We start from the raw sequence: 15242 nt of genomic DNA, 5'->3' as shown, positions 1-15242 counted from the left end.
CCCCGTCTTGCTTACTCCTGTACAGTAACACCCTTCTGTCATCCCTGATTGGCTCGTGTGCTTGCAAGCAAGGATGCAGGTGGCCTACAAGCTCACTGCAGACACTGTGCGTTCCCCTAGCTACGTGATGCCGAGCCGAGCAGCACCACACTTCTTATTCAGGCCCCACGACCGCCTCTGGACCTAGAGGTGTCTGGAGAGGGTAAACCACGCACCCTACCACACGCTTTTCCCTTTGATGGCTTATGATTGGGCATTCTTCACTAGGTGGGAAGGAGAATTCTGGGAAATGACAGGGATAACCTACCAACAAAGGATGCCTTAAGGGGAAGGGTTAGAAAGGAATCGAGCATCTGGGAAAGGATGTTTTCCTTCCCTTGATGCTTTTGTTGTACATCGAATGGGAGAGGGAACACAGTGTGGAGATGAAGGAAATGGGTTACAAAACAAACAAAGACCCCACCAGTCAGTTTGCAGGAACGGCATCCAAGTGGTGGAGGAGGAAGGACCAGAAGTTCAATGCCACCCTTGGCTACATAGTGAGCTCGAGATTCTGTGTTAAAACAACCATACTGGGGGCTGGAGAGATGGCCCAGAGGTTAAGAGCACTGACTACTCATGCAGAGGACCCGGGATCAATTCCCAGAACCCATGTGGCACCTCACAACTGTCTCTAACTCCAAGATCTGACACACTCACACAAACATACATGCAGGCAAAACACCAATGCACATAAAATAACAATAAGTTATTTAAAAAAATAACCAGACTGAACCAACCAAACAACCCCTGTGCCTAGATATTACGTAGATCCCACCAAATGGATTTGAACTCAAAATGGTGCTTACAGTTTCAGTTCCGTCGATTCTGAGCATAGTTCTCATTCATATCCATATCCAGAAAGAGTGTGCCCTGCTACAAATAACAGACTAAAAATAATGTATCTAGAAAACACGCTGTGTGTATTTTTTAAAGTTGCAGGTGTGTTTTTATTGCATGTGTGTCTGCGCACCATGTGTGTGCAGTGTCCACAAAGGCTAGCAGAGGGCGGGCATCATCTCCCTGGGGACTGGAGTCACAGGCGGTCATGAGTTGTCATGGAATTGAACCTGGGTCCTCTGGAAGAGCATAACTTAATGCTGGACCATATCTCCAGCCCCCAAAGTATTTATTTTTTTTTAAAAACAAGTGATTAACAGCCATCCTGTGTGAAGAACAGCTAATGATAGAGTCCAGGATGAAATTGGACTTGTGAGTTTTACTTTTGCATTTCCTAGAAGCTGCAGGAGAGAGAGATGTGTTGGGGCTCCGGCCCCTCATAGAAGGCACCAGAAGCCCCTTCGCCTCTCTCCATTGCACTCGAATCTCTGCTGTGTGGAAGGACCGTGTGTGATGCGGAGGGGAGGTTTCAGACATCATCCAGTCCTGTTCCCTTATCAGAGGCGGGAGGACACGGGCGTCGGCATGGGATTTCTCTTCCCACGATGCTGAACAGCCAGTCTGATGACCCATTCCACTCTTCCCATGATGCTGATGGGTTGGCTCATTCCACCATGGCTAAGATCAGATGAAAAAGCTCACCTCCTGGCTCTTCCTGTCCCTGCAGCTACAGTCCCTCTGGATAGACGCAGACTTGGGGGTAGATGTGAAGCAAGGCTCTTCAGCAGGTCTCAGGCTCCTCATTGGCAAGGACCTCTGTATACTGATGTCCCCTGCAGGCCCCCTCCATTCCTCACACTCTGAACTCTCTGGGGCTCGCCCAGGGAGGCCTGCACTGGGGCAGAAGTTTCTGCCTGGAATGGGACTAATGTTGGCCATGGTAACAGGGAAGGGCTTTGTGACTGTCTGAGGCAAATCAGGCTGCGCAGGCCTGCTCTCTCTCAGTGTTCCCGAGTGGGGTGCCCGCAGAGCCGCTGGGCTGCCTGTTTGGTAAGAGGGCGTGGTCCTTTCCATGGTGGCACTGAAGTACAGTGTTGTGTTTGCCTGCCCTTCCTCGCCTTTCAGAGGGCCAACCGCATCCCTCCCCTGAGCTTCAAGGTCAGCCTCGGGTCCATCCTTTGGGCTGTCCTCCTCCTGTGGAGCTGGTGGCTTCTGGACAGTTGAACTGTCCTCGTGCTCACTGGCAAAGGAGACGAAGCTTGAAGTTTCCAATGACTCCATCTCTGCTTTTGGGGCACCTGCATAGGCAGGGCCTTTCTCCAAGGTCGGAGGGTCATGAGGAGAGGATGGGATGTCTTGCTGGGAAAACAGGGGCTTCCTCTGCAGATTACAGTGTTGACTCGACCCCAACACAGGGGGACAGGAGCAGCTAGGGCTGTCACCTCCAAGGGCTGCGTTGATCTTACATACACTTCCTGTCTTGAGAGCAAGTTTCACCAACAGCCAGTGGTGGTGGCTGTAGAAGGAGTACTCCCCGGATCTCTGGTCCCCCAGCCCCGCCTCTGTGGTATCCTGCTCTGGGCTGGAGGCCTTATCTAGACTGGTTAGCTCATAGCTTTCCTCTTGGCACCAGCTCGAGCTCTCTGGCCTCTCCCCTGCTGGAACTATGGCCCCGGGAGAAGGCTCGGATTCAGCTTTGTCATTCTCTATGGGGCCACAGCATTTCCTCAAGAAGTTCTGCTGGATGTCTGCAGATTTTGGATGTAGTAGGCTATAATAAATAACCAGTGAGACACTGCCTGAGAAAGAAAACAACAGAAAGGAGAGATGTGGTCATATTCTGGGATACCCTATATCCTCCCGAGAGTGACAGTCTCAGTGGTTTCTTTGAATGGAGTAATATAATTTCGACCTACAGCAAGACTCTGTGGAGACCAGACATTGTTCACAGGGAGTTTTAAAGAAGCCCCAGCATCTAAAAGCTACAAATGCTTCTGAACCTAAAGAAATGTGCAACATGACTTCACTCCTGTTGCATCTCAGCCTTCTTCCTGGAGGGCATCTGCCATTGCCCACTCAAGCTATGTGTGACTGTGTGCATGCGTGTGGCCACCAGAGGCATGGTGGCGACTGTGTGCATGTGTGTGGCCACCAGAGGCATGGTGGTGACTGTGTGCTTGCGTGTGGCCACCAGAGGCATGGTGGCGACTGTGTGTGTGAGTGTGAGCATCAGAGGCATGGTGGCGACTGTGTGTGTGAGTATGAGCACCAGAGGCATGGTGGAGACTGTGTGCATGCGTGTGAGCACCAGAGGAGGCACAGTGACAATCTCATAACTTTCAGAATCCCACCACTGGCACAGTGTGGATGCATGCCAAAGCCGGGGGAGGCACGCGGGAAGAAAGCGGCCTCAAAAACAAGAGCCACAAGAAGCAGAGGTCAGTCCTGCTCCTCAAAAGCCCCTATCAAGGCATTTCCACGAACAACAACACTTCCTTTGTGCACAAACATCTTAATCATGTTGTTGTCAGTTTCATTTATGTCGATCAGAAGTGTTGACTGCCGCAATAATCTCTTTAGCAGAGCATTCCAGTAAGACACCCACGTTGTTTCCAGTTTCCTGTCACTCTGGAGAAAGTGCCTGGGTTAAGGGTGCTTGTTATAGACGCAGGGGATATAAACTAAGTGTGAGGAGACGGCTGAAGGCGCCGGCACATGGCAGCGTGACAGGCCCTAGAAGGAACCCAGAGGATGCTGCCCTTAGACCCTCAGCGTCCCTGGGGACAGGGGCAGGCTCAGGGCAGGGCACTTGTTTGTGGTAGGACTGGAAGTGGGGACAAGGACCTGCATGCCTAATGCACTCCTGCCATCTCTGTACTGGACACAGCTCACATGCTAGTTCTATACAATGCCTTGGATTCTCCCCGAGCCCAAACAGTATGCAGTCACTCATTGTTTGCCGTAAGTCTCACCAAGGCCAAGAACGAGCAGCAAGCCAGCTGACCTACGCTACCCTATGTACCTGGGGCAGCAGTCCAGCTGACCTACGCTACCCTATGTACCTGGGGCAGCAGTCCAGCTGACCTACGCTACCCTATGTACCTGGGGCAGCAGTCCAGCTGACCTATGCTACCCTATGTACCTGGGGCAGCAGTCCGGCAGCAGGATCTGCTGCAGCCAGAGGCACTGAGAGCACTGCTTTTCTGAGGAACCCTACTACCTGCCGGACTCTTGGCTTAGCTCCAGGCGGGCATGCAGTAGGCACTAAATGCACATTTGTCCAGGGAAAGAAGGAAACAGGGGGCCTAGACATGGGTAGGGACTGTTTGAAGCCTGTGTTCTAGGAACTATAATTAAAAAATATTATTTTTTGTCTGCATGTATATCAGTGTACCGCATGCCTTCCTGATGCTCCAAAGAGGCCATCAAATTCCAGACATGTGTGTGCTGGGAATCAAACCCAGGCTATCTGGGAGAGTTGCCAGTGTTCTAACTACTGAGCCATCTTTCTAGCTTCTATAATTGTCCTTTCCTTTCCTCTCCTTTCTTTCCCTTTCTCTTTCCTTCCCTCATCCCCCCTCCCCCTCTCCACCGTTTTTAAAGTTCTTTCTTCGAGACAGGATTTCTCTGTGTAGCTCTGGCTATCCTGGAACTCACACTGTGGACCAGGCTGGCTTTGAACTTACAGAGATCTGCCTGTATCTGCCTCCCAAATGCTGAGATTAAAGGCATGCACCACTACCACCTGGTTTATAATTTTTCTTTTTAAAAATTACTTATTTTCTTGAGACAAAGCCTTGATACATAGCCTTGGCTGGCCACAAACTTGTGCCAATACTGCCTGAGCTAAGCAAGAACTGCAGGCATGAACCATCATATTTGGCTTATATAGTTAATTATTTTTTGTTTTTTGTTTTTGAAACGGGGTTTCTCTGTTGTAGCCTTGGCTGTCCTGGAACTTATTCTGTAGACTGTGCTAGCTTTGAGCTCACAGAGATCCGCCTGCCTCTGCTTCCTAAGTGCTGGGATTAAAGGTGTGCGTCAACACTGTCTGGCTACAGTTCATTTATAGTAGAACTGGGTACCTGTGAGCTGCTTCTCTGCTTTTTTTAAAAATAGGGGTTTTCTACTTAGCTTAGACTTGCCTCAAATTCACTACGTAGGCCACGATGGCTTCAATCTCCCTTCAATGCTCTTGCCTCAGGCTCCCAAGCACTGGACTTATAGAAATGAGCCATCATGTCTGACAATAACATAATATGATGTGATTTTAAACACTTTCTGTAATGCCTGGGTTTAAGGGCTGACTTACGGTTTTGCTGATTCCGCTCTTTCTTTGGACACACACACTTCCCTTCCTACTGGGGATTCCCAGAGGGCCAAAGGAAAGCCAGAGATGTGTCCAGCTCCATCTGCTGGACACGTCTGGGCAAAGGAAAAGCATGACGTCTGAGATGAGGGGACAGTTTTATGCCCTGCCTACTGTGCTAACTGGAAGTGACCACACCTCCCGTGAACTAGAGAACCCCAAATGAATGGCTAAGCCTCTCATCTTTAAGACCATCACATCCTATCCCAAGGGAGCCCCTCTCCACAGGGAGATGACTGGGCATAGGCGAAGAGCACACAGGTGCTCTTGTAGGTGGCAGAGTAACTCTCGCTGGACACTGGCTGTCCTCGTCTTTCATTCTTTCACATGCAGCTTAGAAATCAGCATCTTCTACTCAATTTATGGGCAGCATTTTGGACATATGTGGCTGCTCCTACCCTCGTCGGAGGCTCTCAGCAGTCACCCAGTTACACAAAGCTAAGTTCAGAGTCTCAGGCTGCAAACGGCAACCTCCTTACCCACAGCCTGGGACCGATCCCCTGCTCACTGCTCCTAAACTGTTCCCTGTCTTCCAAGCTCATTTAAAAAATACAAGTTGTAGCCAGGCAGTGGTGGCGCACACCTTTAATCCCAGCACCCAGAGGGGCAGAGGCAGGTGGATCTCTGAGTTCTGAGTTCAAGGCCAGCCTGGTCTGCAGAGTTTTGAGTTCCAGGACAGCCAGGGCTACACAGAGAAACCCTGTCCTGAAAAACCAACCAACTAACCAAACAAAAAAGCAAGTTGTGTCTGAGGAGACAGTGGATTGAACACTTGCTGCATAAGTGTGAATGCTTGGGGACCTATGTAAAAGCTGGTCAGGGATGGCAGTTGCCTGTAATCCCAGCACTTGGGAGGCAGAGACAGGGGAATGCCCAGGGCAAGCTGGCTAGCTAGACTATCGGGAATTAGTGAGCTCTAGGTTCAGTGAGAGACCCTGACTCTCTAAGTGGTTAAGGAAGACACCTGGGATCAACTTCAGGACTTCACATGCCTGGGTATCTGCACACACGTCACACACGTCATCCCCTCACAGGCGAACACGTGCACATACACGCATACATACCACACATGCAAATTCATGAAAACAAAGAATAAAAATAAAATACAAATATCAGCGAGGGAGGAAGCATGGCCAAGAAGGCTCAGCAGATCTTACCAATGAGAAATCCAGACAAGACTCCCGCCACAGTCCAGAGGCTGGCCCATGGTGCTCCCTGCAGAAAGTCAGTGGCCAAGAGTAAGAGGATGGAGTTCTCCAGCAGCATGACCTATGGGGTCAAGAGAGTCATCATACCTGGGCCACACAGCTCCATGTCCTGCTACCTGAAGCTCCTCCCTTCTGTCTCTGGTACCTGCTGGGGTTCCCCGTGGGAATGTTTCTACAAATGGAGGTTTGCTGGTGTGGTTCATGACAACATCCACAGAACCACAGACACCAAGGTGAGAATGACAGACCTTCGGTACAGGTGATTTTATCCATCCCTCACTGAGACAGCTGACAGATGCCAGCCCAGGTCCTAACAGGTCAGCCCCTTGAACTTCCTGCCTGAGAGAGCTCAAAGCTGCCGGGAGTCGCTGCCTGTTCTAGGCAAAACATGATGAGAGATAACCAGAGGCCCCAGCTCTTACAGCAGACACACCAGAAAGCTTGCAGCTAGGGATTACTCTGTCCCTTCAGATTCAATGAGTCTCCCACATCTGAGAACATCTTTTTGGGACGTGAACATGGAAGGAGGTCACTCTGAGACTGTGAGCAGTCTTGTTCTCTCTCTCTTTTAAATTACTGTATATAGAGCATTCTGTTTGCATGTAAACCGGCAGGCCAGAAGAGGGCACCAGATCTCATTACAGATGGTTGTGAGCCACCAAGTAGAAGCTGGGAATTGAACTCAGGACCCCTGGAAGAGCAGCCTGTGCTCTTAACCTCTGAGCCACCTCTGCAACCCAGAGCACTTTGCTCTCTAACTCAAGCGAGCCCTCTCTCCCGCCATTCATGAAGACACTAGTCATGTGTTCCTGCTCCTGACAACTCCAGCTAACACACCAGACCGGACAGTCACTAACTACCTCCCTTATTTCCTACACATTTCCATTTCTCTTACTCGATCCAAGTCCCCACACTCCCCTCCTCTCTAATCTCTCCTTTTCCTCCTAAAAGTTCCCGACACCTCTGCACAAATCAGACTTCAGTTCTATCACTTCAGACCAGAGGCTGTCTTTGCCTTTCACTGCTCTCTGGCAGCACCGCACGGACTCCTCAGTGCTCTGTGGTTCTTATGCTACCTCCGTAGCTTTGCCCAACATACCCAAAGCTATCTCTAAATCAATAATTCCCAGGTCTCAGGGGACGGGCCTGGGAATCTCCCCTTTGGAAAAGTCCCCAGGTGCATCTGCCAATAGTCTGTTGAGTTGGCTGCACCTGACCCTCCTGGTGATATGGCAACGGTTGGATGTCAGGCTATTTTCAAAGTGTGTAATCACTGTTCACAATGATAGGCTACTCCTGTGTGTGTGTGTGTGTGTGTGGTGCACTCATAGCATGTGCGTGTCTGAGCGCGCGCGCGCGCGCGCGCACACACACACACACGTGTGTAGGCATGTGGAAGGTAGAGGAGGAGATCTAATGTCTCCCACTATCACTCTTCCTTATTGCCTGAGACAGGGTCTCTCACAAAGCTGGAAGCTTGACATTTTGGCAAGGCTGTCTAATAAAATAAGATCTAGGGGTCTGTCAGTGTCTGGCCCCCCTTTCCCCAGTGCTGAGGTCTCAGGCATTTGGTTGCTGGGGATTTAAACTCAGGTCTATATGCATGCATAGTAAATACTCTTACCCACTGAGCTGATTCCCAAGCCCCCCGATATTCCTTCTTTAACAGACGGATAGGTACACACATGCATATACGTACCTCCCCACCTAACATGCTATAGGTAATATAAAAGTCAGGCTTAAAGAAAACCACCATTGCCACTTGCCAAGTAGAAGCTGGCCATCCTGCTTCTGGAAGGGCTGTCCCAGAAGTTGATGTAGCAGAGGATGTACACGGCCCCCACCAGCAGGTTGAAAAGCCTCCAGTGGCAGGTGCTCTCCACGATGTCGCTCTGCTGGGCTACAAGCCAGAAGGTCATCACCAGCCAGTGAGCACCTGGAGAGGGTAAGGGGTAGAAGTCGATGTTCGGTGAGGAGATGGGAAGGGGTGAGGCTGGAATTGAACATCCCCAAAGCCAGAGGCGAAGCGAGGGGCACAGGCAGGCCACTCAGTCCACCTTTGCATGTCTGTCTCTCTGAGCTTCACAGGGGGCATTTGACCTAGTTTGGAGGTGGGACAACAGACTGGCTTCAGTGACATGCATCAGACCTTACATATGGATGCCCTTCTGCTTCCAGAAAACATTTAAAGATGCAGTTATAAAACTCTCTCCTCTCTTTACATTGTTGCTCTATGAGCCCCAACCCTCCAGACCCAAAGAGAACTCCATGTGGACCGGCTGCGAGTTCTATTCTTATATTTTCAGATGAATAGACTCATTCTGGAACGCAAGCTGAATTTTAAAATAATGAATAAAATGTAGTTAATTTCTCTGTAAGAACACAACTTTTTCTTTTCCAAAAAATGTTCTTTTCTGCCAATAGCTGTATTAAATGTTTGCTCTGGGTACATGGGCCAGCTATTTCTCAATGTTCTCGGTTCTCTTAAAACAAGAGTACACTGTTCCCTCTCGCAGAGTGTATTCACCGATGACCAGAGGACACTGCTGTCCTTGGCAAGGACACACAGGCCCCATTCAGGAGTCTGAAGGGCTAGACAGACTCTAGGTCATCACATTCATATCTGTGCTGCTGGCTAAGAGAAAGCTGGGGTTCAGTGGGGACTTCCTGTTTTAAACAAAGTGTCCAAAAAAAACCCCAAAACCCAAAGGAAGCAGGGTGCTGAGGGAGGCTCTGAGCAGTGTATGTGTACTGCACAGTCTCGTGCATGATCAGGTGTAACCTGGACCTCCCTCCCGTTAGCAATTCTCCACACGAAAGCGTGTGATCCACAACAGTCTTCTGAGGACTGTGGCTTCCAGCTTCAGCTGGAAATTTTGAGGCTGGGATTTTTGTGGTGGTGTCTCCAAAGAGCTAGAATGCACCACTACCCCTTGCGTTGGAGGCGCACTCTTGGGAGCTAGGGTCTGGACCTCCATGTTCATGGGTCTGGGCTACCAAGGACTGTTTGACTGGCAGAGCATAGCAGAAGCCACACTGTGGGTGTTCTAGTTTCAAGAGGACTGGACAAGAAGCAATTGTCAGTACCAAGGGTGAATCCAGGTTACTCCGCTGAAGAGTGAGGTCATACCCACGCCTCCAGTCTGCTGAGGTCTCCTGGGAAAATGGAGACCGACTTTTCTACTGTCTCCATAAGATCCTCTGCCGAACACAGCTAGCCACAGATCCAGGACAGAGGAGCATGAACCATTACCGTTACGGCTGTATGAACAGAACAGAAGCCCCACTTACCTCCAACCACCAAAACCCAAACCCGGTAAACTCTGCAGAACAGAACCAGGCTCAGCACACGGGCTCCCAGCATGCCCATCCGCCACAGCTGCTGGCACAAGAGAGCAGCCCATTGCGTCGCTCGATGGCCAGGCTTCATGACACCCAGGAAATGGTTGTATGACACAAGGGCCCAGGACAGTGAAGACCAGGAAAGCAGGGCACTGATCCCTGGGGGATTGAACAGACAGAGATCCCTACAGACTCCGAAGAATACATGGAGATGCCCTTTCCCATCGCTTTCTGAAAACACTAAATTTCTTACAAACAAAACGAAAACAACTAGCCCAGTGGTGATGTTCTATTGACCAAGCCCCTTGGTGGTGGGTAACTTAACAATGGCGCACAAGCACATTTACAGGGAAACAAGGCGGAGGTGGAGAGAGAAATGGCTCCACTGCCCAGTGCCCTTGATGCTCTTCTTGATGTCCTTTAAAAATGTTCCAGACCCTGGGCTTCTAAGGCCTCGAGCCTAAACTGTGGCTAAAAGGATGTGGGTCCTACAGCAACCCAGACACAGGACATTACAAGTATTCGCCACACATGATGGAGCATGGATGGAAACCACGGTGGAATGAGGAGCCACATCTGAGCTTCAGACCTTCTGATTTAAGTTTGGATACTTAGAGGGCAGAGGGAGGAGGGTGGGTAAGGGCAAGAGAGAGGAAGGGGCAGGGAGAGGACGGAGAGGAGGGGGTAATGAGCTGCCCTGGCTGGAATGGAAGCTGGGGACAGGAGACTGAGCTAGACTTTCTGTAGGGTGTTAGGTGTCAGGTCTACTGCGACAGGGTGGCCACAGGCGAGGTGGACACGTGGACTCCCAGAGAAGCAGACTTCCCAAGGGAATTTTTCAAGGTTACCTCCTCTCTGCACAACTTTTGTCTTAAGGAGTGACTTTAGATGCCCCCAAAGAAACCAGCTCTCTGTGACCTCAGGACCCCCCCAAGCAAAAGCCATTTGTAACCACCATTTGCATTAGTGATGGTGGGCTTTCCCTGGTCTCTCAAACAGGAGGAATCGTGGAGGGGACACCAGGCTGGGCACACGCCCCTGCCGTTTGGGAAGCAGCGGTGAAAGGTACCCACCTGGTACAGTATCTGTGAAGCCAGAGGCTAGGAACACATAGGCCTGAAGCAGCAGGTGGGGCCCTGTCTGGAGCAGAGCCTCCAGGAGCCTGAGCGCTGACAGGTCAGCCTCTTGCAGGTGCAGCTGTCCCCAGCAGGGAGCCTCCCTTCCCTTCCTCAGAGCAGCTGCCAGGGAGTCCCAGTGCCTACAGAGAGCAAAGGCGTCATGACATAGACCATGAAGCCAACCGTGCAGGCTTCCTCAGACACATGGACATACGAGGCATTCTCAAGCGCGTCCCTGGTACCTACGGATGCCTCTCAGGGTCACCAGTTATGCGGCTGCTGAGCTCTGAGTTCAAGCTGCACATTTCAGTTCAAACTTCATGTGCTCAGCAGGGTGTCACTGTGGGTGACTGTCCCCAAGGTTAGAAGGGCTGGGGGGTGGGAGTAGGCGGAAGTTTACTGCCAGGTTAAGGAGGCAAGGCGAGCTTGCAGGGAATACAGTCTGCAGGAGGGAACAGACCAGAGAATGCTGCTGTCCTTGGCAAGGACTCACAGGTCCCATGCAGGGGTCTGAAGGGCTAGACAGACTCTAGGTCCTCACATTCATACCTGTGCTGCTGGGGCTCAGTGGGGACTTCCTTGCCTTTACCTGCGTTTAAACACTCAATCTGTACCTACCCGTGTTAAGCTGGTCTTCTATGCCCTTAAAGTTTGCCTTAACTTTCTGCTTCACTAAAGAGAAATTGCTATGCCAAGATGCACGCTGAGGAGGAGAATATTTAGGTAGTGTCCCATCCTCCCGGGCGGAGTTTCTAAGTAGGTATGCAGGCTTTTAAAAAAGATGAAGAAAATACAAGTACACACAGTGTTACAGTGGAAATGAAATGTTCAGATTGGGAAAAAAATAACTGCCATCATGTAAAATGAATTGTAGCTAATGTCAGGGTCTCTCAAACAGTAGACTGAACATTGTAGTTTGTGTTGTTTGGGATTGAAACCAGAATCCATTTATGTCTTCAGCCCTTCCTTGCATTTTTTAATAAGCAGTTTTAATTCAAAGGGGTTTGTGTTTAATTGATTTTTTCTGTTGTTAGTTCATTCGTCTGCATTTCATTAAGGAGTCGGTTAGTGGGAGGGGCTTCATTTTATAACGTTCCAGATTGTGCAAAACATAGCTGTTCTGGCTCCCCCTACAGGTGCCTTTGCCAAACTGCAATGAAAACAAAACAAAACTTCATCTGCCTGGCCTATCTCCTGTTTTGTTTAGGAGAGGCTGCATCAGTGACAGATTCCCCACTTTCCACTTTTCAGCGTTCTCTGCTGAGGAGGTGGACTGTAGCTGGTGTCATCTGTAACCTCTGGAACACTGTGGAGGGGGCATCCGTTACTGTTCTGGCTGCCAGGAAGTTAGAGCCCGTCTGTGGTACAGTTCTAAAAACTGCCTGTTGTGCCTTTACCGCTGGACGGATTACATTACCTCTTCCTGGAAATCAATATTTATTTTTCTTCAATTTTCTTGTGAAGATCTATTTTTATTTGTGTGTGTGTGCATGTCTTTCTTTCAATGTGTGTGTGTGTGTGTGTGTGTGTGTGTGTGTGTACACACACGCATGGGTGCGTGCCCAACTGCACCCCCTGGAGGCCAGAAGAGGGCAATACATTCCTTGGGGCAGGAGTTAGAGGCAGTCAAAACCGCCTCATGTGAGTTCTGGGCGCTGAAGAGTAGCCAGTGCTCTCCACCCGGAGCCTCTCTCCATCTCCTATATTATTATTATTTTGTTTTGTTTTTGTTTTTTGAGACAGGGTTTCTCTGTGTAGCTTTGGAGCCTGTCCTGGAACTAATTATTGTAGACCAGGCTGGTCTTGAACTCACAGAGATCCGCCTGCTTCTGTCTTTGGAGTGCAGGGATGAAAGACATGTGCCACTGCCACCCAGCTTATTATTTTGAGATAGGGTTTCACTATGTAGCCCAGGCTGGCTTGGAACTCATGATGTAGCTCAGGCTGGCCTCTACCTCACAGATATCTGACTAGCTTTTCATCCTAAAGCCTGGGATTAAAGGCTTGTGTCACCATACCAGGCTCTATACATTATTTTTAATTACCTGAAAGGTTTCTCTAAATTAACCATACATGACTTTTTGTTTCTCCCTGTTTTCCCCGTTTTCAATTTACACTTGCCTTTTTCATTTAGCCATGCTAATTTTTAAGTATGTGCTGCAATCCCTGCCATTACCCAGTGGTGACGTTGCGGGGAGTTCATTGTCAAATACCACAGATCTGGACCAGCCTCCAGCCTCAGTTCTCTGAAGGTTGACAAGGGCCCCACGGGTCACTACAGAGCCCCAGAGAGCAGATTTACGCGAGCGTAGTTAAGAATGCTTTCCGAAGTCTACTCTGGATTCTGTTTTTGAGCGATCAAATTCTGGTTTATGTTGAAGCTACTCCACATGCTGGAGGAGCCTTTGTCTTTGAGTTCTCACCCTGTACAGCTAGCTACCTGAGCAGCAGTGAGCCCTCTGGCCTTGCTACAAGGCCAGACAGACGAGGGAACAGATAGCAGCCTGTGCTCCGAGAAGGCTGCAGTCCCATGTTCTATGAGACAGCCTATCCCCCTCGCTAGTGTCAGCTCTCTTGTTTCAGGAGAACACTGAGCTCAGGCAGGAAGGCCTGGCTTGGGACTAGCCACTGTGGCACATGCGTGTTCTTGAGGCCTCTATATGATCAGGGTCTGCTGGAGAGGAACATGACGAGGAGGTAGTCACCTGATGTCTCTCTAGAAGCACCTTCTACTCTGACCCAAGTCCAGCCTGGGTGGAGACAGAAGGCTCAAAGCTCCCAGGAAAGAGGCCAGGAGTGGGCATTGGCTCCTTGGGTGTCCTTCAAGCCTTGGCCATCTGACATTTAATAAGCACTTGAGCTCCAGGATTCACCTGTCTGGTTCCTTATATCTTCCCCGTTTATGAGTCCCTCAGCTGTCTGGGTTATGATGCAGCTGAGAACAGAAACGTGCCGTGTCTGTAAACACACAGCTTCCCATCTCCAGGTGGAAATGACACTACACTTGACCTCGGGAGACACCCGTGGGCACAGGGAAGCCATTTGGACCAGATCCATACCGGGCAACCTTTCATACAAAGAAAAGAAAAATAAACCAAAAACCTCTGGCTCTAGCTCCTAGGTCACTTCTTTCTGCCACAAAAACCTAAAGCAACTGCCATCACGTGGGTTTTGCCATCTGGCTTGTGGTTAGTTAAGTCTGAGCCACTGTCACAGACTAAGGTAGTAGGGGTCAGATGGAGCACTCTGAGCAAACTCACTTATATGACCCCAGAGTCTGATTAAGGGGTTGAAACAGCAGTGATGTAGAATCCGGCAAAAGACAAGAGAAAGCATTCGAAAAGTCACTGGTGCAGTCAGGAGGAGCCCCTGATGTTAGAGAAGTCTTTGGATACCAATGCCAAACCGAGGTGGCCCGGCGATGGCTTTAAGGTGTGTGTGGACAGGGGAATTCTTCCATGGCATCGGATGGAAGAGAGAGGGCTGTTCTTACCGCTTCCAGACGCCAAGCTGCAGCAGATGCAGTAACACCAGCCACCAGTGACCCCCGTGCCCATCTGCTTGGAACCACAGATAGCTCAGGGCCTGGACCAAGAAGCCAGGCAGGAGGACAGAAAGGGCCAGCCACCCCCAGAGGAGATGGCCTGTGGCAAAGTAGTAAACTATGGTGCAGAGGCCTGGGGGGAGACAAGATGAGGGCATTGGAAGGAGAGTTAGGCAACTGCATATGAACACCCGTTCTCTGTTACAGCTTCCCGACACCCTGAAAACCTTTCTAGCACAGGCAGCACAGTGTTCTTCCAAGAACGTGCCAGGGTTACGCACACCAGCCAGCCCAGCTTCTGCCTTACGCCCATGCACCCTGGGAGATGGCACCTCCCAACCTTAGCCAGTCCAGGGTCAGGGTCTGTGTGATAGGGACCTCCGACTCTGTTCACCCTGGTCAACCTGTCTTGTCTGAAGAAGCCCTACCAGGGGTTCTAACTCCTGATCAAATGAATATTCTCATATGGCCCCACATGCTGTATGCTCTGCTTCTATACCCCTGGGACCTGTGAGATTTCCTATGCCTCTCTGGTCGCCTTGTCCACTAGGCCATTTAGTAAAAAACAAAACAACCCAGGTCCCAAGCAACCTAACACAGCATCCTTGCCGTAACTGAAGAGCCAGCAGAGCCTGCTAGGAATAAGACAGGCACAAGGGTAGTGGTATGTGTGTGGGGTTGGTTGTCCATTGGGTTACACAGAACATGTGCCTGATGGCTACTATGTGCTCAAACAGGCGAACCTTCTCCTAGGGGAGGCCCAGTGATGTGGGGCCAACACT

The 15242-nt window shown here is 50.2% G+C and overlaps 1 protein-coding gene across 1 annotated transcript; it reads right to left on the bottom strand.

Moving 5' to 3' along the window:
- Positions 1-936: 936 nt before the first annotated feature.
- Xkr5 (XK related 5) lies at positions 937-14653 on the bottom strand. Its single transcript, XM_021234425.2, has 6 exons — positions 14410-14653; positions 10872-11056; positions 9748-9957; positions 8223-8392; positions 6406-6517; positions 937-2678 (listed from the first exon to the last, which is right to left on the bottom strand). The coding sequence occupies exons 1-6, from the start codon at positions 14616-14618 to the stop codon at positions 1564-1566; spliced, it is 2001 nt and encodes a 666-aa protein (XP_021090084.2). The 5' UTR covers positions 14619-14653; the 3' UTR covers positions 937-1563.
- Positions 14654-15242: the final 589 nt, after the last annotated feature.

The sequence above is a fragment of the Mesocricetus auratus genome, unplaced genomic scaffold (genome assembly GCF_017639785.1).
Source record: "Mesocricetus auratus isolate SY011 unplaced genomic scaffold, BCM_Maur_2.0 Super-Scaffold_100031, whole genome shotgun sequence".
In the NCBI taxonomy this organism is placed as follows: Eukaryota; Metazoa; Chordata; class Mammalia; order Rodentia; family Cricetidae; genus Mesocricetus; species Mesocricetus auratus.
The sequence above is the reverse complement of the archived record's forward strand: the minus strand, read 5'-3'. Positions and strand labels throughout refer to the sequence as shown.